The 22,187-nt window shown below is 50.7% G+C and overlaps 2 protein-coding genes across 3 annotated transcripts in view; one reads left to right on the top strand and one right to left on the bottom strand.

Moving 5' to 3' along the window:
- Window positions 1-15,242, top strand: part of Atp6v0d1 (ATPase H+ transporting V0 subunit d1) — a 39,657-nt gene extending 24,415 nt beyond the window's left edge. For both annotated transcript variants that reach the window (XM_028768673.1, XM_028768674.1), the window contains exons 2-8: window positions 612-783; window positions 8,768-8,946; window positions 10,256-10,335; window positions 13,967-14,044; window positions 14,174-14,350; window positions 14,437-14,514; window positions 14,617-15,242. In XM_028768673.1, the coding sequence (XP_028624506.1) occupies window positions 612-783; window positions 8,768-8,946; window positions 10,256-10,335; window positions 13,967-14,044; window positions 14,174-14,350; window positions 14,437-14,514; window positions 14,617-14,778 (926 nt within the window). In that variant the 3' untranslated portion in view covers window positions 14,779-15,242. The remainder of the gene's footprint in view (window positions 1-611; window positions 784-8,767; window positions 8,947-10,255; window positions 10,336-13,966; window positions 14,045-14,173; window positions 14,351-14,436; window positions 14,515-14,616) is intronic.
- A 470-nt stretch (window positions 15,243-15,712) lies between these two features.
- Hsd11b2 (hydroxysteroid 11-beta dehydrogenase 2) lies at window positions 15,713-20,978 on the bottom strand. The gene is made up of 5 exons (XM_028768747.1): window positions 20,600-20,978; window positions 17,356-17,568; window positions 17,045-17,230; window positions 16,801-16,938; window positions 15,713-16,647 (listed from the first exon to the last, which is right to left on the bottom strand). The coding sequence occupies exons 1-5, from the start codon at window positions 20,862-20,864 to the stop codon at window positions 16,244-16,246; spliced, it is 1,206 nt and encodes a 401-aa protein (XP_028624580.1). The 5' UTR covers window positions 20,865-20,978; the 3' UTR covers window positions 15,713-16,243.
- Window positions 20,979-22,187: the final 1,209 nt, after the last annotated feature.

Genomic DNA, 22,187 nt, shown 5'->3' on the forward strand with positions numbered 1-22,187 from the left:
TTTCTCTCTCTTTCTTTCTTTCTTTCTTTCTTTCTTTCTTTCTTTCTTTCTTGTTGTGGTTGGGTTGGGTTGGGTTGGGTTGGTTTTATGAGACAGGGCTTCTCTATGTAGCTCTGACTGTCCTAGAACTTACTCTGTAGACCAGGATGGCCTTGAACTCCCAGATTCACCTGTGTGTGCCACCACTGCCTGGTAGAATTTCTTTTTTTAATGTGCCTCATGTCTGAATATTTTGTTCCTCCAATTCTAATGTGCTGGAAGGTAGAGCCCAAGTTATATTCTCTTCCAAGTCAGGATCTCAAAGTCTACAAATTATAAATGATACCTTATGTTGAAGTTTCCAAACCTCATCATTTTGGTGTACAATTATTCTACTTGTGTTCACACTCTGTGTCCTGGAATGATGACTTCTATTCCAGGGTCTGGAGCATCTGGACCTTAGCCTGGCTACTTTATAAATTGGCACTGAGCCAATAGAGGAAGGGAGTCAGATGGCAGCAGGATACATTTTCATGGGAGGAGCTAGGCTTAGAATTGGCTAGGGATGGAAACTTAGGGCAACCAGCAAGGTTCAGCAAGCCTAGCCCTTACCATCTACCCTTGGGTTTCAGACTTGAAGCTTCACCTGCAGAGTACAGATTATGGGAACTTCCTGGCCAATGAAGCATCACCTCTGACGGTGTCAGTCATCGATGACAAGCTTAAAGAGAAGATGGTAGTCGAGTTCCGCCACATGAGAAACCATGCCTATGAACCACTTGCCAGCTTCCTGGACTTCATTACGTGAGTGAAACCATAGTGCTGGGCAAGGTAGTTCTATGCCTGCAGAAGCTGGCACCATAATGGCAGTTCTCTCAGGCCAGCTGTTGTTAAAGAATGTCTTTAAAGTCACAAGTGGTATAACTAGATTGGTCATTCAACAACCCTGGACTCTAGGTCACAAGTGGTGTTCCCAGTTTCTTTTCCTGTCTCTCATTGTTGTGGAAGTGTTAAAGTTGCACAAGCTGGGAGAATTGGAGCTCTTCTATTCACTTACTCTACAGTACCTACATCAAGCATTCATTAGTTTCCCTACTCTCCTCATGGTAGAGTCAAGGTCTGGGTATAGACAGAACTCTGGAGAGCCTGGGATGGGCCATACAGTCCTTCTGCCCCTACCTAGGCTGAGCATCACTGGACTGTCTCATCCCACTAGCACTCAAATAATGACATGGAGACCTACTACGGTTTATGAATGATTAGACCTTATATCTAGGCTTGTCCTCAACTACCTCATATAACTTAGTAGCCCATTTATTCTAATCTACTTTCTGCCATGTGGCCCATTACCTCTCTTCTTCAGTCGCAGCACCTGCTCCTTCTTCCATGTCTGCCTGGTGAATCCCCTGCACCTCTGATTCTTTCCCAGAGTTCCATCTCTCCCGGATGTCCCACCTATTCTCTCCTGACTTGCTATTAAACCAATAGCAGAAGAGGCAGTTGAGAAAGGACAGACTCACCTTTACACAGTGTACAAAAAGATTAGCCCAATACCTGAGGGCTATTCTTCATGTGCTCTGACAGGTCAAAAAAACAAAACAAAACCAAAAAAGAAAAAACAACAAAACAAAACAAAAACAGGGAATGGGCTTGAGTTGGGGGAGGCTGAATGCCTTGCTGTTCTTCACAGGAGCTAAGGTGGGTAAGTTGTTTATTAATAACCCTTGGTTGCTCCAGTCTTCCCCATTGTGTGACCCTTGGGTGGAACTCTTACAGAAGCCATATACCAAATTCTTAGAGAAGCTAAACAGAGAAGACCCTGGGCTTGAGAGCTAGAAGAGGCTACTTCAACTAGTCCTGTGTGTCTGGGACCCTAAGGAGAGAGAAATTGTCTCTGAAGGAATGACCTAGGAGTCAGTCAGAGCCTGGCTGATAAAGAGTGACTCCAGCCCAGGTGGTTGCCTCATGCAAGTGGTGAGCAAAAGTATGATCATTGGCTAGCCTCTGAGTGTGCTGTGCAGTGTATGTTGTTAGGAGATGTATCCCCACGTTCTTCTGAATGTCTTGATTTCCCCTTTCCCTAGCTTCCTGTTTGAGACCAGGCACTGCACTCCACTTGTCTCTTCAAAGTGAGGGTTGTATGTGGCTGTCTAGCCTATCTCCTCCTCTCAGCCAGGAACTTGCACAAAGTTCATCTACTCAAATGGAGTATTTAGACAGAGGGCTCCAACCTCAGTTATAACAGGCTGGGACACCTGAAAGGCCCAGAGTACTCCTATAAATTGGAAAGCAAGCCTTCTCCTGGCTGTAGATCTTTTCCCCCAGGTACCTCTTTGCTGCGGAATCCTGTATGGGTTCATGCTCAAACTGTCTCTCTCCTCGTCAAGGAATGCCAACATGGACTTATTGGGACAGGGTAGATAGAGTGTATAATATACTGATGCTTTGGGTGTGTGTGTCACACATCATTCTACCATCTGTCACTTGACCCCTAGCCTGGGCCTGTGTATCCCCGACCCCACAGCCAGAGCTGAGGACATACCAGGAAACTAAATTTATTGCCAGAGTTCAGCCTTCACCTTCAGCTTGTTTGCACAAGGCTCCTCCAGCTTCCTGGTTAGTGTTCTGGTCTTGCCAGCTAGGCTAGCTGGAGGAAGCTTGACCTCTCTGCCAGTGGTCAGAGAGTAGATGTTATCCATCTTGCTGCCAACTTGCCCACCTGCCTGTGCAGCTACCCTGGCCTGTTTTGGTGTCAGCCTGCCAGGCTGTGAAACTGGAGAGGGCTCTGAGAGTGACTGAGACAGAGCAGCTGCCAGCTCTTTGCTGGAGGTTGGCTCCAAGCACCAGATGTGCTTAAAGCAGCCAAGTGTTATCCTGTGTTAAACTTTCTGAATCCACTACTTCCTGGCCTCTTCCAATCATGAGTGATTGTGGCTTATAGCCTTTCTCTCTATCACCACCCAGGATGTCACGTGTTGACCAATCTCAGCCTGTGGCTGCTTGTCCTTGACCCCTCATCTGCTATGCCTCCTCTTCTATTCTCCACATCAGTCCCTCCAACATCCCCCTGCCCCCACCGATGACTGCTATGTCACCACCTGGAACTACTCCACTCCTGAAATTGCTGAGTCAGTCAGCCACCCTCCACCCGCAGCCTTCAGGCTCCCCAGCCCACATGGTGTCTAGATTCAACAGGACATCGGGCCTTGTTTCCTTCCCTGCTATCCCTCTGTCTTCATTTCCCTACCTCTCTAGCTGAAGTTTTCTGGTCTATCATTTGAGATCTCTTCTGCCAACATCTGTAACTCTCTTGGCTGCCCGACTCACTGTCCCACCCTGCTGGCAGCCCCCCAGCCCTGGAGGAATCCCAGAGCCTCCAGCCTGGAGCTGTCCTTCCTCCACCTCCACTTCTGGGAGCAGAGCTGGGGAGCCAGCTATTGGCAGGGTGTGTGGGAGGGAATGGTTCCTACTAACAGACATGCATGCTCACCTACTCAGCCTCAGCTTGTTTCTGCCCAGTAACTTCTTGCTGTCCCTACTCAGCACCCTGCAGCTCCCATCATGAGTAGGGTGACCCCTCCCCATCCTAAACACCATTTCTCTCCTGCCTGCAGCCTCTTCATCTCTGCAGATGACCCACTTACTCCTCTACAAAGTCATCAGAAGCAAGTACACCTTCCAACACTGCATCTGCATACTGCCCTGAGTCCATTCCACCTTCCTTTCCCTGAGATCCTTCTGCCAGCATTCTGAGTCTCCTCACCTTTACCTGGATGCTGCCTGAGTGGCCACTCCTCTTTACTTCTGGTTGTCACTTTCCCTTTTAAATGCTTCTAGTACCACACCTACGTCTCTAACATTATTAACCACCCCTAAAACTCATTTTATTTTAACCACCCCTAAAACTCATTTTATGTTAACCACCCCTAAAACTCATTTTATGTTAACCACCCCTAAAACTCATTTTATGGGGCCTATTTTTCACATTCCTCATCTTTTCTTTTGCCTTCTCTGTCACTCAAGCCTTCAGTCATTTCCCAGAAGTTTTGTCACTCCACAACAAGTCCCTGGCTATGGTTACTCTTGGACTTCATGTGGCTAGGGTCTCTAGGATTGGACACTGGTTGTATCCAGCCCTCAGCAGTTTCTTCTCTCATGATATCTGACTAAATTTAACTCCTATTTCTTTAGCTGCTCTTTGTCTTCCAGTGCCCTATCAGATCACTCAAGTGTGAATAGAATTTTGGAAAGAGATGAGTGAAGCTTTCATTTCGTCCCTATGCTGGGGGTGGGGTGGGACTTCCTCAGGCTGGGGACTCATGACTGCTTTCCCTAAGGAATGGCTCCTTGGCTGAAAAGAAAGGTGTTTGAGGGAAGAACTAGAGGTGGGAATCTAGACTGAAAAACTTTGAGTCCAGAGCCATGCCAGGAGGGAACTACATAGATGCAGAAGGATGGTGGTGCTGAGGGAGCAGACAGTGACAGCAGGGTGGTTGTGTGGCTTAGAGCAGGCAGTCAGCGTGAAGTAGACTGTCAGCATGTAGTTTTAGGTGACCTAGCTCAACATCACAATCCTAACACATTTAATATGCTGCTAAACTGAGGGTTGTTGCCAGACCTAACTTGCCCTGTAACTTGGGGTAGAGCCTGTATTCAGGGTTCTTTAGCCATGGAGGATACTTTTATTTCACCCATTCCATGATATTTTCTCATAGGAGAAACCCCTAGTCCCTGGAAGAGAAGTTAGGAAAGTTGTTTGTAGAAGGGTCAGCTTGGTCTCTGGGACATCTTCAGGTGGCCCCTAAATGCCATTGTTTTTTAAATGAAGCAGGTCTCTAGCAGGGGCCATCCTGGTGTAGAACAACTACCTGTAGCCTGCATGACTGCTGGCCGAAATCGTGTGGCTAAACTGTACTATCTGGGAGAATGGCCATCAGTGGAAGCTTCATCCAAGGACAGGCCTCGCGTGTCCAGTGGGTCCCCCAAAGCATCTCCTACCCTCTTCAGGACATGTTGCCCCCACTTTGGCCCTTCTTGGTCCTAGAGTGGCCATTGGGTTTCCCCAGACCTTCTTGTCCTGACTGTTTCCAGTAAGCTGACTTTGTAGGGTGGACTACAGGTCTCTGTTAACCAAGGCTCTGGGGCTGCTGTGGGTTGTTTCTTTGTGGCTCTTTAGCATGGAAAGGGAGCCAGCACTGACCCTGTTCTTTCTGACTTAGGAAAAAGCACCACTATGAGGGTGTGGGGGTCCCTTCAGGATCCCAAAGGCTCAAATCAAATGGGATAACCCAACTGGGCCTTGGAGGAGGGTCAGAGCCCCACTCTTTTGTGGACCACATCTAATTCATTCTGGTTGCTAAGGGGAACTTGAGGCTTAAGAGGTGATGTGCTAAATAAGGTCATAGCAGAAACTTCTGTTCATTTTCAGACCTGGGTGGGGCTCCTCGGACCTAGATGTAATTTAGTACATATAATGTCACCAGCAACAAATGAGGCTCCTTGGTGGGGGCTGCAGGTAGGCCAGTTGGCAGAAGTACCTGGTTATAAACAGCCTCGCAGCCCAAGTGCAGAAAGGCCATATTACTCCAGCAGGTGGCACCAAAGGGCACAGTGGAGGGACAGGGTCGGCTAGGGACTCTAAAGGTTTCTTGAAGGAAGTAGCTTCCTAAACTGTAGCCTGAAACTTCTCCCAGCCCAAGCTATTTTGGAGGCACAGGGCAAGGGAGGGCCTTAGGGCAGAGGATTATAGACTACTCTACCCCCAACTCCAAAAGGGCCTCTTTGGCCTGGCGGGCAGCGGGCCATCCACTCCCCAGCTGTCTTCCTCTGGAGGGAGATGCTGACCAGCTGGAACTTTATTCTCTCTTTTGAGGCCAAATGAGGGGAGACATGGCAAAGCAGCTTTCTGGGGGGCAGGGAGGCAATTTCTGAAACACCAGGCAGAGAGGAGGAAGGTCTTCCTGCTTGCTGAAGGTAGGAAGGTATATGGCTGGGTCTTATCATCTCTGCCTGGCCTTCCATCTCCCAGTAAAGAGGATTCTGAGCCTTGCAGTGCAGGAAGGGAAAGCAGGGGCCTCCACCGAAGCAATCTTATAGTTGGCCCAGGGGGGAGGCAAGTGCTCAGCCTGGCACAGGATACAGCTGGCCTGGCCTGAGAAGGAGGAGTTAGAAGGGGCTGAGTGCCATGATTGTGAGTGGCCCTAACTTGGCCCAGCATTTTTCTCTGTACTCAACTAAGGCTTAAAGCAAGGAGAGGGGGAGAGCTACTATTGGCTTCTGCAAGCAATGTCAGAGCTGAACCATGAACCACAGCTGGTCTCTTCCACTCACTAGAGGTATAGCAATGAAGTCAGGTGGCAGCATTTCCCTACAGGGCCTTCTTCAGTGCCTGGGCCAGAACCCTCAGAAGTACTCAGACACCTTCTTTGATGTCTTATTCCAGTCTTGTCCCTAGCCTAAACAGATAAACAGAGACCCTGGGTTGTGGGCACAAGGGGGAAGGATAAGTTTAGACTAAGGAAACTGAGGTTGTGGGGTCTCTCTGAGAAGACAGAGGTGGGAGTTTAGAACTAAAACGTAAGGCACTGGCCATAGGTAGCCAGAGGTATGGGAACAGAACTTCTCTGCTGTATGTTGAGATAGATACACTATAATAGCCCACTCTGGGTTTTATCTGTTGTGGCGCTAAGGCCACATGGGATCATTTGAATAATGTTAAGTTCAAGGGATGTGCTGTTTGTTCTTCAGCATATCCAAAGGGGATAAGAGGAAAAAGAGCATTCTTAATCTCTGGGGTGGGATCTCTGTGGCTGTCTTGGGAATACATTGGTTTTAGTAGGGCTGGACTGGGTGCAAGTTAACCAGTGAAGGGTGGTATGTGTGTCCTGGTATAGATGAGATACAGAAGACATAAGAAGCAGGAGATATATCTAGAATGAAGGAGATAGAGGTTGAGGCCAAAGCACAAAACTATGGTGAGCTCTTACTCTATGCTGTCCCTTAACTCTGCCAGTTCTATGGAGTCAAGGACAAGAGGCTGGCCATACATGCCTCTTGGCTTGCAGTTACATATGGGTCTTGCTTGAGACCCTTGGTTTTGGAAGGGGAGGCCTGACTTTTCTCAGTGTATATCCTATAATGACCCATCCAAATTGGGTATGGAAAGAGATCAGCTGCCTAGCCCCAGGCCCAGGAGACCAGAGGTTGTAATGGCATTGAATTGGGTGGGAGCTGTGATCATCAGGCCCAAAGAGTATTGGTTGGACTGAGACAGGACTCTGTATTTTGAGGGCCTTATAGGAGTACCACAGTGGCTGGTACTCTGAGTCAGCACCTTTTTCCTTTGATTCCTATGGTACTGAGCCCCACTTCCTACCAAGGCCTTTCGTTGGTACAATCTCAGCCCTAGGTACTCAAGATTTGTTACAGGGATAGAGCCCAGCTCTGGACTTCCCAGAAACAGAACAAGAACTATGTTGAGGGCCGGATTCACAGTAGCCTCCATATAGTCCTCACCCTTCCATGGCCCAGCCTGGCCTTTGAGGACAGTCTCCACCTCCTCTGTACTCGTAGTGTACTACTTGTAACAGGATGGGGAATAGTTGGGAGCACTGCAGCTGCAGCCTGACTGTAGCTAGGCTCCTCTCCTTCTCTTTATCCATTCCCTTCCCCCCTACTCCACTCCCATAGGTGAGTACACAAAGCTTTCTGCCCCAGCTCCTCTGTGGCTCTGCTTTTCAGTTGGAGACAAGTTGTCTTGGTTGTTCTTTGCCAAGTCTTAACTAGTCAGCCCCACCCTCCCAGCTCCACAGCCCCCTCTGCTGTCCATGGTGCACAGAGCATCCTCTTGCAGGGCAAGTCTAAGAGTCTAAGCCTAGAATTGGCTTGAATCAGACCAGCCTCTGGATCTCATTCAGGCCCTCCTACTGGCATCTGGCTCTAAGGAGTAGTGTATTTTTTTGTCTTCACAGTGGGGCTCTGCAGTCTGCCTGACCCTGTCCTTTATTCTAGATGGAGCCTTTACGACTCTTCTCTGACCTTTTTTGGAGAAGCCTTTCCCCAGCCTGTTCCTTAGTCTTTCTCCTCTTCCTCCTCTGGACTCCCAACTCTCATTGAGCCAGAGTAGCCTTAATTATACTGTGGTTTCTTATGGCTCCATAGTATTTGAGGTGAAGTTGGAACCCTCTGCCTGACCTGAGCTCAGTCTCCAGGCAGCCCTCTGCTGACAGCACTGTCTTGCCCACAGCTGTGCCCTCCCTTTCCCTCTGCCCGTCTTGACAATGCTCAGTTCCTCAGATCAATCCAGTCTCACTCAGTTGTGCCTCCAGGCCTTTGCATACTGTTCCCTCTTTCCAGAACACACTTTCATCTCCCAGTCCTTTTATCTGTCAAGCTCCTGACCACACCTGCCCCGGAATGGGTTATGTGCCTCACCTGCATGTGCCCGTGGTTTCTGTGTACTGTTGGAACACTGTTCATACCATAGGCTATTTACTTGTGTTCCAGTCATTTATGGGGCATGACTCTACCATCTTGTTAAAGGAGAAGCTGTATTTATCCGGTGTTCCTGTTATTGAAGGTTGGGGTTAATGGTGGTGGTGGCAGCGGCAGCGACAGTGGTGGTAGTGGTGACAGGAATCTGGGTGGGGAAGGATAGTCTCTCTGGAGCCTGTCTACAGCATCCAAGAGCCAACACTTACTCTTAGGGGTTATGTGAGCAAAGGTGTTGGGCCAGGCCTCCCAGCCCTCTACCCTAATGGTCTGCCCTGTTGTTGTCTGCTTCTCACAGTTATAGCTACATGATTGACAACGTGATCCTGCTCATCACAGGCACACTGCACCAGCGTTCAATAGCTGAGCTTGTGCCCAAGTGCCATCCGCTTGGCAGCTTTGAGCAGATGGAGGCTGTGAACATCGCACAGACACCTGCAGAGCTGTACAATGCCATTCTGGTGGACACACCCCTGGGTGAGCCTCTGTGGTGGAAACAGCAGCTGGACAGTGGTCTTAGCATCAGAACCTCAGTGTGGGTGTTATGGATTGTAGGAGGCGGGGCAGCCCTAAAGCAGGAGACTGTTGCTGCTGACCTTGCCCTTCCCTCAGCTCCCTAGTCTCATTGTTTCCCATCCTGCTTCCTTTCCTTTCCCAGTGCTTTCCCTAGGCAGACAGGCAACCCAAAGACCAGACTATCTAACTTTGGAAATAGCATAGCTTTTTGGAATTCAGGGGAGGGCTGAGTGAACTTACAGAGAAGAGCAAGGGGCTTGTGTCCCTTGGAGTCCTGAGGTGTCTGGCAGACTGTGGCCCTAACCAGGGCTATAATGGCTGGCTTCTTATGAGACAGAAAAAAGCAAACAGCTTCATTTGACTCCACTGAGCAGGTCCCATCGGTCAGATCAGATGGTGTCCAGCAGGATGCAAGGTCCATGTCAGAGGCCAAGAAGGGAGGGGAGTCAGGACAGCTTCCTGTTAGCCCTGCCTCACTAGTGCTGGCTCCTGTTCTGTCTGCCTCGAGTTCTGGAGAGAAGGAAGGCATGAGTATCGTAACTAGCTAGTACCTTTATAGCAAAAATCTAAACCCTGGGGAATTATTCCAGGAAGCCACCAGAGTTGAATCAGAAGGTCCTAAGCTGAGATTTGCCAGCCATATCTACTCACCTAGTTTGCTTTTGATTCTTCCTGTAACTCTGAGCTAGTTCTAGGCTGTTTGTGGCTTCTGCAGTTTCTTCATCTTTAAAAGAGAGACATCAGGTAAGTCTTCAGGCCCTCCTTGGGATCCTGTCCTAGCCATTCCTCTCAGTCCTGCAGTGGATTTCTAACTACTCCAAGCTTAGCTTGCTCTTCTCCATAAGCTCATACTTGTCTAAAGAAGAAAGAAGGAGGCTAGTTTCCCATGTGCAGGCTCTAGGCCTTCATAGGGTATACAGAGCAGTGGTTTTCAGTCCCCAAATTGATAGCTAGCTGCCCCTGGAGAAGGGAAATCTCATGGCCTCTTATGCAAGCCTGTCTTTGGCATGGTCTAAACTTGGGTCTGCCCCAGCAGCGATTAGATCATGTTATGGCTGGCCGCCTCCTTTATAAATCAATTTTAGGAGCAAAGAGGCAGGAAAAGCTCAGGTCAGCACACACGGCCCAGAGAATTGCTTCTACTACTTCCTAGGCAGTATCTCAAGCTGGATGAGGGTCTCCAGTACTTAGCTCAGTGGGCCTTATGACAGGAGCTGCCTCTCACTCAGGCTGCTTTCCTGCTCTTTACATCCTTGTCTTCCCTTCCCAGCGGCTTTTTTCCAGGACTGCATCTCAGAGCAGGACCTTGATGAGATGAACATCGAGATAATCCGAAATACGCTTTACAAGGTAGTGTTCTTGAGAAGCAGCGGGGGTGCGTGGGGGTGTGACAGAAGGTCATTTGTGTGAGATGGGCTGGGCTGGGATGCACCTGTACCAGGTTCCTTTCTGGGGGCTTAGCCTCTCATTCTCAGGGTCCTGTCATGGTTTCAAGGTTTTGTGGAGTAGGTTATCCATTCCATGGTATCTGCAGCAGGGTCAGATAAGATCAGCTGGAGTGGCTGGTGCTCTAACACTTGGCCTGTCAGAGCTGGCTCCTGGACAACCACTCACTCATGTAGCATCCAGGAATGTCATGGGCCACCACCCAGGCCATAGCCCTCAAACCTACACCACATGAACTTTTGCCAGCCAAACAGGCACCTAGGCAAAGGCAGTGATGTGTGCTTAGTTACGTGGGAGAAGGATCCAGCCAGGCACAGCCAGTGTATTATGACCCTCTGAGGTTCCCAGACCATGAGCCAATGCCATGTATCTCACTGTCTTCAGCTTTTATTCACCTGTTGCTTCCTATTAGACTGTGGCATGGACTGGCTAGTCTCTGGAGAGAGAGTGGACTTGGGATTCCTCGGTTTGTACAGTCATTGTAGAGAGTAAAAGGTAGGGACATTTGGGAAAGGCTGGGTTCAGTTTGTGGTGAGATTCTAAGCTGTGATGCCAAGACTCCTGGAAGACTTTAGTCAGGAACATGGATCAACAGTAGGCAAACCATGAAGAGAAGCTGAGGATGGCACTGACTAAGGGACCCGCTGACTTACACCTGAGGTATCTATCCAGTCTCCACTGGGGAGTTGGAGGTATGTGTCTTCTGCCCTGATTGTGGCTGGCTCAGCCTGAGCTCAAACCTTCTAGTCTTTCTGTGGGGCCTGTGTCAGCATACAACTAGGATCTGGTGGTAGATGATAGAAGTTACAATAGTATAAGCAGAAGGAAAGCAAGGAAGATGGGCCAGGCCAGACAGCAAGGGGTTTACTGTAAAAGTATAGGTTTCCCATGGATAGTGGGGAGGAGATCCAAAGGAAGACACATGCACCCAGTGAGCCAAGTAAGTCACCCAGGGCCTGGAATGCGGTGGCAAGAGTTTGAACCTTAGCTGAGAGTGGTGCTGCTTGTTCAGAATGCTAGGAAAACTTGAACAAGAAGATTTTTGCTAAGTTCAAGATTAGCTTACTATATGTAGTGAGTTGCAGGTCAGCCATGTCTCCATAGTAAGAGTCTCTCAAGAAAAGGTAAGCCAGGCATAGTGACTTTCATTCCAGTGCTAGGAAGGCAGAGGCAGGCAGATCTCTGTGAGTTTTTTGTCTATGTAGTATGTTTTGGGACAGCCAGGATTACACAGTGAGACCCTGTCACAAAACAAACAACAGTAATGAAAACCGTCACTTTGGGCTGATAACATGGCTCAGGAAATGAAGATGCTTAACTGCCAAACTAGACAACCTCAGTTTGATTTCTGGGACTCACATGGTAGAAGGAGAGAACTGATACCCATTAATTGTCTTTTTACCTTTGCATATACATGCACACACAAAATAAGTAAAATGTGAAAAAAATTAAATGAACTTTAGGCTGTGAGCCTAAAGTCTTCTAACAGAGCAGAATATTCCTAGAAAGCCCTCCACGACTGTAGGATGGGAGGCAGATTATTGGTAAGGGGTAAGGTAAAATACACATGTGCATGCACACACACATGCACAGAAATCTCATAGTGCTCCCACCCACTCACCTGGCCTATTGACAGATTCCTTGCCCCAGACAGGATGAGGGGTGTGGCTATACCCCCAGCCTTACCCACACCCTTTCTGGGCCTGACTGGTTTTAGCTGGAGTCACACTGGCAAGGACTGCCCAGAAACCCGCTCATAAACACTGACCCAAGACTATGGGCCCCATGCCAACACTGCCTGCCTGTCAGGCAATGTCCCAGCCCAGTGGCCACAGATGGGAGATTAGGTGGACCCTCAGCCGTCTGGCAAGTGAATTGTAGGCAGCTGGTGCAGCAATCATGGGCTGACAGACTCCAGGGGACAGGGTGGGGTTGGGGAGGTGACCTTGGTACCTGAGTCTTGCCAGTTTCTTTGCTGCTATAGCTTCTGGAAGAAAGTGTGGACCTTAATCCTTGGGTCAGCTTCTCTGGGGATAAATACAGCTTGGTTAAGCAAACAGGTAGAACAGGGCATGGAACCCCAAACTAGCTAGTAGTTTCCCCCATAGATAGGAACTGCAGGCTCCACTAGGGTAGGTCCTAAGATTTTTACCATAATCAGCTTGGCTGGCCACAAAGAAGGCCACAGTGGACTGACTTCTGGAGGGGCTATGAAGTGCCACCAAGGTGGGAGAGCCATTTCTGCCTGCAGGCTTTTGATCCTCTGTGCTAGACTCTTGTTGCTTTCCTGGCTTTTGTTTGTTTGTTTGTTTGTTTGTTTTTGTTTTTCGAGGCAGGATTTCTCTGTATAGCCCTGGCTGTCCTGGAACTCACTCTGTAGACCAGGCTGGCCTCGAACTCAGAAATCCGCCTGCCTCTGCCTCCCAAGTGCTGGGATTAAAGGCATGTGCCACCACTGCCCGGCCAGGCTTTTTCTTATTACATACTTTTATTAACTTTTTGTTTCCTATGAGCTCAGTGATCCCCTGCAGGTTCTCTACTGAGCTCATCTTGTCTCTGTGTTTTGTGGAGCTCTGGGTATCGTCATCTTATCTGGTTTTGAATGCACATCCTACTCCTATGGGTCCTAGCCAGCTTGGATGGCACACCTGAATGTGAAAAGCTTTTCATAGCCTCCCAACTCCAACTCAGAATACATATTGATCCAGAGTCTCTGTGATCATGCTACATATGGGACTTTAAGTGACGTCTGAGTCAAGTTTTATGCAAAAATGTTCCCCATGGGGTCTGCAAGACCTTGGTGGGGGGAGAGGTATTGGAAAGAAACCTCTGTGTGACCTTGTAAATGAGAGTTGGGGAAGACCTTGTATGTGAGCTGACCTGTCCTTTCCTCGTGCCCAGCAGATCAAATTTGCCTGGACAAAATGGCTTGTTTCCGCTGGCAGCCCATGTACCCAGTTATTGACTGTGAGCCTGTTGTTCACATAGGCGATAACCATCCTTCAGCAGGAACTGACCTGATCATTTGGTTCCTGCTGTTGGAACCTAGGGACCTTCTAGGGATGAGAGGAGTAACAGTGTTCTGCAAGGTGGGTTGTTGCAAGGGAGGCCATATGAATTCAGTCTAGACCTTTGTGAACTCTGAGGATAACTTTCCCTCACTAGCCCTTGGATACCTGGTTTTCTGGGGCTGGGAAAGGGGAAGTTTCTGAATACTAGAAAAGGAAGGTAAAGCACCAGGAAGAAGACAGAGCCCCCTTAAGCTTGGCAACAGAAAGGGGTGGGAATATGTACCCTGAAGCAGATAGTGGGCCAGAAACTGTTTTGTCACACCCAGATAGAATGCACCCAGCCACTGCTACTTGGATGACTAACTGTTGAAATTGGTAGATGTTCGGTTGAGGGGATGTTGTCATAGTGAGCTGACCCATCTCTACCATAAAAGGTTTGAGAAGGGAAGTCAAACTGACTAGGTTTCTAATACATCTCCCAGCATTGCTATCCTTGCTCTAAGCAAACACTGTCCTCTCTACAGGCCTATCTGGAGTCCTTCTACAAGTTCTGTACGCTGTTGGGGGGGACCACAGCTGATGCTATGTGTCCTATCCTAGAGGTGAGTGCCTTCCCACCCCACCTCTCTTCTTTTTGTCCCCATTAAGCCTTGCCAGGGGGAGCTTTGCCAACTGACTGGCATAGTCTCCCTCATCTTCCCTCTTTCCTCACCTATGGACTGGCCCTGCAGTTTGAAGCAGACCGCCGCGCTTTCATCATCACCATCAACTCTTTCGGCACAGAGCTGTCCAAGGAGGACCGTGCCAAGCTCTTTCCACACTGTGGCCGACTCTACCCTGAGGGCTTGGCTCAGCTGGCGCGGGCTGATGACTATGAACAGGTTAAGAATGTAGCTGATTACTACCCGGTGAGTGCTGACAAGATTTAGGTGGCCATGTTGGCACCCCTAGCACCCAGCACTCATGCCTGTGCTTCTCCCCATTTCCTGGCCAGGAATACAAACTGCTTTTTGAGGGTGCAGGTAGCAATCCTGGAGACAAGACCTTGGAGGACCGATTCTTTGAACATGAGGTAAGTGAGCACAGGGATCTTGTGGAGCCGACCCTGTGTAGGGAGGGTTATGACTTAGGCCTGATCCTGCTGGCTGTGCATCACACCTATGTCTGTCCACAGGTGAAGCTAAACAAGCTGGCCTTCCTGAACCAGTTCCACTTTGGTGTCTTTTATGCCTTTGTGAAGCTTAAGGAGCAGGAATGTCGCAATATTGTGTGGATTGCTGAGTGCATTGCCCAGCGCCATCGCGCCAAGATTGACAACTATATCCCCATCTTCTAGCGTTCTAACTTAAGGCTCCCAAGTGCACTGTGTGTGTCTGTATACTGTGGTAAAGCCCATGGTTCACTTGTCTGACCTGGTGAGGTGTAGCACATTGTCCTGGGATTGGTTGCCCAGCTTCCATGACCCCCTCTGGGACTGCTCTTAGGCCTAAAAGGGGGTTAGGCACCTCTCCCCTGATCAAGAATGGACCAAGATCCCCTCCAGAGCAAAGAGGCCCCCCAGCCCTGTGTTTACAGCCACTGACATGTCTAAGAAATGTGTGTGACTTTCATGTTCCTCCCTAACCTGAGAACCCCTGGGACAGTGTAAATCTCCTTTCCTACCTATAGGTCATCCCCAGAACCATGATCTGTGGGAAGAATAGAGAATATGTATTCTTGGGGTATTGGGAAAGCAGCTTTGCAGCCCTCTCCCTCAGCTCTGCCCCTCTGAGACAATAAAATTGCCCTCTTTAAAAAGCCCGCTGTCTGTTCCCTCCTTTGTGCCTTCGTACCTTTCCTTGACTCTCAACTTTGTTCATCACTGTACCCTTGATGAGTCTTTCCTGCAGTCAGAAGCCACAGGGCCAGGGAAGTCCCTGGAGGATGGCTCTTTCTGTTGGGAGCTCAGGTAGGAAGATAGGCTGGGGTGGAGGTTGTTAGAGAATAGTTATATCTTGGTTCTGGAGGTCCCACACCTCCCTAACTTCTTCACTAAGCCCTGTAACTCCCTGAAATTGGCCATTACCTTCATCTCAGTATGCAGAAACCCAGACCTAGGGACAAATTATTTGCCTGAGGTCAGCAGATATGAATCACAGAATGTCCCGGGAGCCTCCTCAGCTCCCCTGCTGAGTCCCAGGATCTCCCAAGAAGTACCCAATCTCTGTCATATAGCCATACCCTGTCACCCAGGCAACCAGTCACCTCCTCTAAACACTGTATCTCTCCCATTCTAGGAGAAATAAAAATGTATCTTTATTTTAAAATGCCAACAACCAGGCAAGTACAACATGAAGCTTCCATGTGCTGGGAGCCAGTAATAGGGGACCTAAATCTTGAGCCAGTCAAGAGGCATTTGGGATTTACTCTGGACTTGCAGCACTGAGACAGTGGGTCCCAAAAGAATTCTGAGGCGGTCCCCACCTGCCTAATCATTCTAAAGTTAGCACAGAAATGGTCTGTAGAGTCCTATCAAAGGCTACAGCCAAAATCTTACACTAAACTCTCCATCCATCTGGGTTCTCCAAGCTGTAGTGTGGAGCATTGTGCCTGGTAGGGTATGTGTGGGCTCATGAAGCAGAGGAGAGGTCCAGAGGCTCACTAGCGGACTTCCACCTCCCGGGCCTGGACTAGGTATTGGCAGTAGAGGCTGGGCTTTTCTTAACACAGACTCTAGGGTAAGGTTGAGGGGTCTATAATGGCCAGGAGAGAGGACCAAGGGCTCAAGAAGCCTCTCCTGCTGAAACACCTAGGGTTGTGGCTCACAGAGATGCCACTGGGGAAGGGTTTGGGTCCTGGGGTGTGTCCTGAGCAGGAGCAGGGCCAGCTTGGCCAGGCCTCAGTGCTCGGGGCAGAAGGTGATTGATGAAGAAGTTCTGTAGGAAGCGCCGCCGCAGGCCCTCTGGCAGGTAGTGGTGGATGAAATACATGAGCCCCAGGCCACGGCCCATGTAGTAGCGGCTACGTGGCTGAGCTGCCAGCAATGCATCAATGATGGCATCTACAACTGGGCTAAGGTCAGGCAGTGCCATTCTGAGTGAATTCAGGAATTGCCTATGCAAGTGCTCGATGTAGTCTTCACCATAGGCCTGCAGCAGGTCTCTAGGCAGGTTGGCCAGCAGCAGTTGCTTACGCTTCTCCCAGAGGTTCACATTAGTCACTGACTCTGAGGAAGGGGTGACAAGGTCAGAAGGCAGCAGCCAGAGGAGCTAAAGGCTACTAATCCATTTAATGTAAACTATGCAAACCAGGCCACACTACATCCTCAGACCACATGTCCCTGTCATATGCACGTCCCACCCCAAACCTGAACCCTCACCTGTCTTAAAGCAGCCAGGCTGGATGATGCTGACTTTGATACCCCAGGGAAGCAGTTCACAGCCGAACGTGTCCATAAGCAGGGCTATAGCTGCCTTGGAGGTTCCATAGGCTGCCAAGCAGGGATACGGCATGTCTCCTGGAGATGGATGGGAATGCTCAGCCTTGGCTTGGGATTCCCCACATCATTCCTCACCTGAGAGCAGCTCCTTTACCACTCTGTCTCAGAGTGGAAGAGCATTTACCTGCTGGGCTACCAACGGTCACAATACGCCCTCTTGAGTGACGCAGGAGTGGCAGGAGGCCCTTGGTCAGCTCCAGTGCACCAAAGAAGTTCACCTCCATGCACTTGCGGAAAGTTGCCACTGGAGATAGCTCCACATCGGCCACTACGATGTTGAGGCCAGCGTTGTTCACCAGACCCCACAGGCCTGTTGGGGGGTGGGGCATAAAACAGGAGGGGAGCTTCAGGTCAGCCTGATAGCAAACACACAATCCCTACCTCCCTTGCACTCACCCAGCCCTGCCCACCCTTAATGGAGACACATCTGCTGACCAGTGCTGGCCGTGTGATCCCTGGTGGTTTCCAGAACACGGCTGATGTCCTCTGGCTTGGTCAGGTCCATCTGCAGCAGCTTTAGGCGAGGGGAACAGCGGGCACGCAATTCAAGGGCACCAGGGCTATTCAAATCCAACACAGTGGCCAGCACCGTGAAGCCCATGGCATCCAGTTTCTTGGCTGTCTCCTTGCCAAAACCAGTGTCACAACCTAGCCAGTGTAGGATAGCCAATGAATGCCCAGCCCAGGACAAGCCAGAGATCAATCACTAAAGTCTGGGTAGAATCTAGCCTCCTGGACTCGCAGCCCTCCTGTCTTCCTTACAAATGTGTGATAAGTTTGTCCTGACTGAGCCCTGAGCATCAATTTTGCGACAGCTGTCACCTGTCTGGTTCCCTATAGCTATCCCATCAAACGTGATTGATAAACCTTACTTTCTAGAAGAAACAAACCTAGTCTGGTCCCAACTTGTCCCATGAATCCATCCTCAGCCTAAGTCAGAGGGATATGTTAAAAAAAATGACAGTATCACTCTACTTCTGACAAGTTCCAGAGGCTTTTTGCTTCCCCAGGATCCTATGGGCCTTAGAATAAAGCCCAAATGTCATCATCCTGGCCCTGTTCAACCTGAGCACTTCTCCAGCCTCAATAGCTCCTACTATTGTTCCAGGCTCAAGTCGGAGTCCCGTTCCCAACTCCCCCTTGATCTCTGCCCTTGGGATTCCAATCATTGACTTTGGGTGTATGTATGTATTTGCTGAGCCCCAGACCACTCCTCTCTCAGGACAGGAACCATGCATGGTAAGTGAAGAAACAGACCTGCATTGGAATCCCTCCCCAGACCACTAAGTGTGACCTGAGGTCGGTGACTACTCATGGAGGCGATATTTTCTTGCCCTTGGTATGCAGTGATAAGAACCACCAGGCAAGGGCCTAGTGTCGGGGTCCCTGGTACTGATAAGCCCTTGCTTCCTTGATGGTTTCCATGCTGATGCTGGCTCTGTGGGTGGCCAGTGAGAGGATGAGGAGGGCCAGTGCGGGAGGAGGGTCTATGGAACTGCCAGCTCCGAGGTCCTGCTGTGCAGAAAAGCTGCTTTGCAGCCCAGCTTCCCCACTCCTGGACAAACAGCACCCCTCCTCGTCTCAGCCCCGCCCCCTGTGCTGAGAGGAGAACAAAGCTGGTCAGGGGGCTGCAAACTGGGCTTTGTGTGGCTGGGGCCTGCTAGTCTGTGTCGAGGGGTCCTTCCTAAGCAAATCTGACTAGGGGAGGGGAGTGTGTGTGTGCACATACACACACTTGCCTCTGCTTCCTTTTGGAGCAGACTACACTCCACTAAAAGCCTCTCAGAGTCTCAGCTCTGGGGTCCGAACCGACACCCATATCTTACCCTCTTGCTCACCTGCAAACCTGCCTGCATGTTCACACATGAGCTTGGCCCCTATCACCCATCAACACGAAGATACATACATATACACGCACATAAGGTACCAAGCCACACAGCCCAAACACGACTCCATGGCTGAGCTTGTGGAGTAGGTTTGGCAAGCAGTTCTTGGGCATTCTTGGGGAGGGGTGACAGTTCTGCAGGGATAAGTCACAGTGTTCTTGGCAGGTGGGTGCCTTGCTGCTTGGTGGTGACATGGGAAACCCCAGAGTTTTCAGGCATCAGGAAGCTAGAAGCCAACTTCCAGTGCTTACACTGGAGTAGGCTGGGCAAATCCTCTTTTCTCAAACACTGAGTTTTACAGAGATGGAAGGAGCCCAGGTCACAGAAAACATCCTTCTTCTCACCTCTTGCTCAGGCTCAAGACTAGAAGTAAGAGCAGTAGCAAGGACCAGAGGTGAGATCTCAGAAAGGACTGTCCAGCTGTATCAGTGGAACCTGAAGTGGCGTAGGGTCTAGTGAAGCAGCTCAGAGGACAGGAAGAGATCTGTTCTGTGTTTGAAGGCAGAGCCTATAACCTAGTCCCTGTACCATTTCAAGAGAATTCAGTGGCTTTCCTTCTTCAGGCTCTTGAAACAGGTTCCCTGAGGCTTCACACTCACTCTGGAAGTCCTTCCATCCTCCCCTGAGTTCTGCTCAACCTCCACCCTCTCTTCTGAAGCCATGAGCCTTTGTATCACCATCCTCTACCTTAGTGCAGTCTGGTTTCTCACCTGACATTCAAGTCTCCTCCCAAGGAAGCCTCACATCCCACCACACCCCCACAGCCAGACTGGTTATTGACTTATCCCCTTCCCAAATCACACTTCTTTCTGTCTTAAGCCTTTGTTCACACCCTTTCTCTGATCCAAGACACCTTTCAGATTCCACCTGACTCCACCCAACTTCCTCCAACGTCCAGTTCAAGGATTTCCTCCCTAGCCTATCATGCAGACCACCCATAAAGGACCAAGATCTCTGAGAAGCCATGGTGGTTGGGGGAGAAACAAAGCTGCCCCTCCTCCCATGCAATGGACCAATGCCCCCTGGCCTTCCTCCCCCTCCCCATTTCCTGCTGGGTCTGCAGCCCCCCTCCCCTTCTCTCCTTCTGATGACAGATTTATTCCCTGCTCCAGACAAAGAAAGCTCAGGCAGGCACCAGAGACACCTGAGTCCAGCTCTCCGAGGCCCCTTTCCTGGGCACCCAGGGCTAGGCAGGATGAGGTGCTAGTGTAGACTGCAGACGGCTGCAGTTTTGGCAATCGGTAGCTGGATCTAAGAAGCAGCTACTCTCCAGCTGCTGTGACCTCAGACGGTTCTGAACTCCAAGGATTCCAGCCAGTGGAGGTCAGGGGGAACAGAACTAGACATCTAAGCTCTCTGCCCCCAGAGGATAGCAGAGAGCGTGTTCCAGTGATGTGTGTGTGTGTGTGGGGGGGATGTCAGGCAGAGTTCAAGAGATGGCATTATCCCCGTCTCAGGTCTTCTGTAGTCCCCTAAAGTACTGTCCTCTGCTCCGCACCTAGTCTTTTAGGAAGGAGCTCAGCATAAACTAAGTTTCTCCTCTTTCAGTCACTAGTTTCCTTTGAGCACCTGCCCACTCTCTACTTTCTCACCAATAATCCCCGCGGCCGCAGGTAGTTAACCCAGACTTGGTGAGGTGCCCGGAGCTTCCTACTTGGCTCACTTTCTTCCATCTAGAGGAGAAGGACTCTCACGTCTGAGCTGCGGAGTCCCCCTGGATGGTGCCCAAGGGAAACCCTCTAGGTGTGCGGTCCCGCCCTCCAGCCTGGAGTCCCTGCGCTCTGCACACTCACCGGTGATGAGCACCGCGCGAGTGGCCACCGGCAGGCGAGGAGGGCGCCCTAGGCGGGACAACGCGATCCAGCCAGCACCAGCCAGCACCACGAGTGCTGCCGGCGGGGGCAGCAGGCGCTGGCACAGCCAGTCGAGAGCGGCCAGCAGGGCCAGCGCCGCCAACAACGGGCGGCCCAGACGCAGGTCTGAGCGCAGCAGCTGCAGCAGCGCGCGGGCAGCCACCAGCAGCCAGGCGCCGCCCGACGGCCAAGGCCAGCGCTCCATGACTTCGGGGTCGGGCCGGGCAGGGGCGGGGGCCGGGTTGGGGAGCGCCGAGAGGGACTCGGGGACAAGACACCGAGTGCAGAGGAACACCGGCCTGGGGTGGGAGGGATACTCGCTTTCTTTGCAGGGCCCTCGGACCCAGCTTATAAAGCGCCCTGGGGGCGGGGTTGGGGCGGTGCGAAGGCGGGGCTAGGGTGGGGCTTTCCTCCACTTCTATCTCAGCACCCCAAGCCAGGCAGGTGCCCCCCCTCCGCCCCGCCCCGCTCCCCTGGCTAGATCCGCTTTCGAAGAAGCCGGAACAAAGTCCCCAAGTTGTTGCACGAGGCGGAGCGGTCATTCGCCAGCTTCGCCCCGGAAAGGGCCAGTCTGCCCAACCCTGTGCGCTGCATCTCATTCATCACTGTGCTCCTATTGGCACGCCAAGGGCTCTGAATCTCCACGCTCAGGTGTGCACACCCTGCTCACGCTTTCTCAGGGATACTTACACACAAATACTCACACACACACCACCCACATCAGCACCACCACCACCAACTTTCATTCAAGTATTCCACATTGCTATCGCTGTAGCTGCCAGGACTTCCAGAACACTGAGTGGAAGCAGCCAGAGTCTGCTGCCAGCCACACCCGCACCCGCACGCAGTGCCATGGCCTTAGGTCCCTGGTACACACGCCTAAGTGTGCTCTCTCACACACGAGAACGCTGCGTCGTTCTCAGTCACAGCTAGGAGAGAAGAGTGACCACTGAGATTCTTGAGGTTTCTATTTTTTTCTTTTCTTTTCTTTCTTTCTTTTTTTTGTTTGTTTTTTGTTTTTTTTTCGAGACAGGGTTTCCTCTGTGTAGTCCTGGTTGTCCTGGAACTCACTCTGTAGACCAGGCTGGCCTCAAACTCTCGAACTCAGAAATCCGCCTGCCTCTGCCTCCCAAGTGCTGGGATTAAAGGCGTGCGCCACCACCGCCCGGCTTTTTTTTTTTTTTTCCCTCCTTGGGGTATCTATTTCACTTCATTTTCTTCCAGAGTCCAGAACTGAGGATGGAGAGAGAGAGAGAGAGAGAGAGAGAGAGAGAGAGAGAGAGAGAGAGAGAGACCAATGGAAGCACCAAGGTCTCCTTTTTCTTTTGCTTCACCTACCGTCTCCCCCAAGAACAAGCTAATGGGAAGCCCTGGAAGAAGGGTCAGGGCAGGGTGGTCCCTGAATCCCCAGGGGATGAAATAAATAGTGTGTGGGTGCACTTCCCTCCCTGTGTGTATGAAGGTCCTTGTTTGTGTGTGGCCTGGCACCCCCTGCCACCCCCGTGTCTGGCACCCTGTGCCTAACACG

Source organism: Grammomys surdaster, unplaced genomic scaffold (genome assembly GCF_004785775.1).
Source record: "Grammomys surdaster isolate TR1022 unplaced genomic scaffold, NIH_TR_1.0 187, whole genome shotgun sequence".
Lineage (NCBI taxonomy): Eukaryota > Metazoa > Chordata > Mammalia > Rodentia > Muridae > Grammomys > Grammomys surdaster.

Coding starts and splice junctions, on each gene's coding strand:
- Hsd11b2 (XM_028768747.1), bottom strand. CDS start 20,864: ATGGAGCGCTGGCCTTGGCCGTCGGGCGGCGCCTGGCTGCTGGTGGCT. Junction 17,569..20,599: donor TCGCGCGGTGCTCATCACCG/GTGAGTGTGCAG, acceptor TACACTGGCTAG/GTTGTGACACTGGTTTTGGC. Junction 16,939..17,044: donor GACCGTTGGTAGCCCAGCAG/GTAAATGCTCTT, acceptor ATCCATCTCCAG/GAGACATGCCGTATCCCTGC.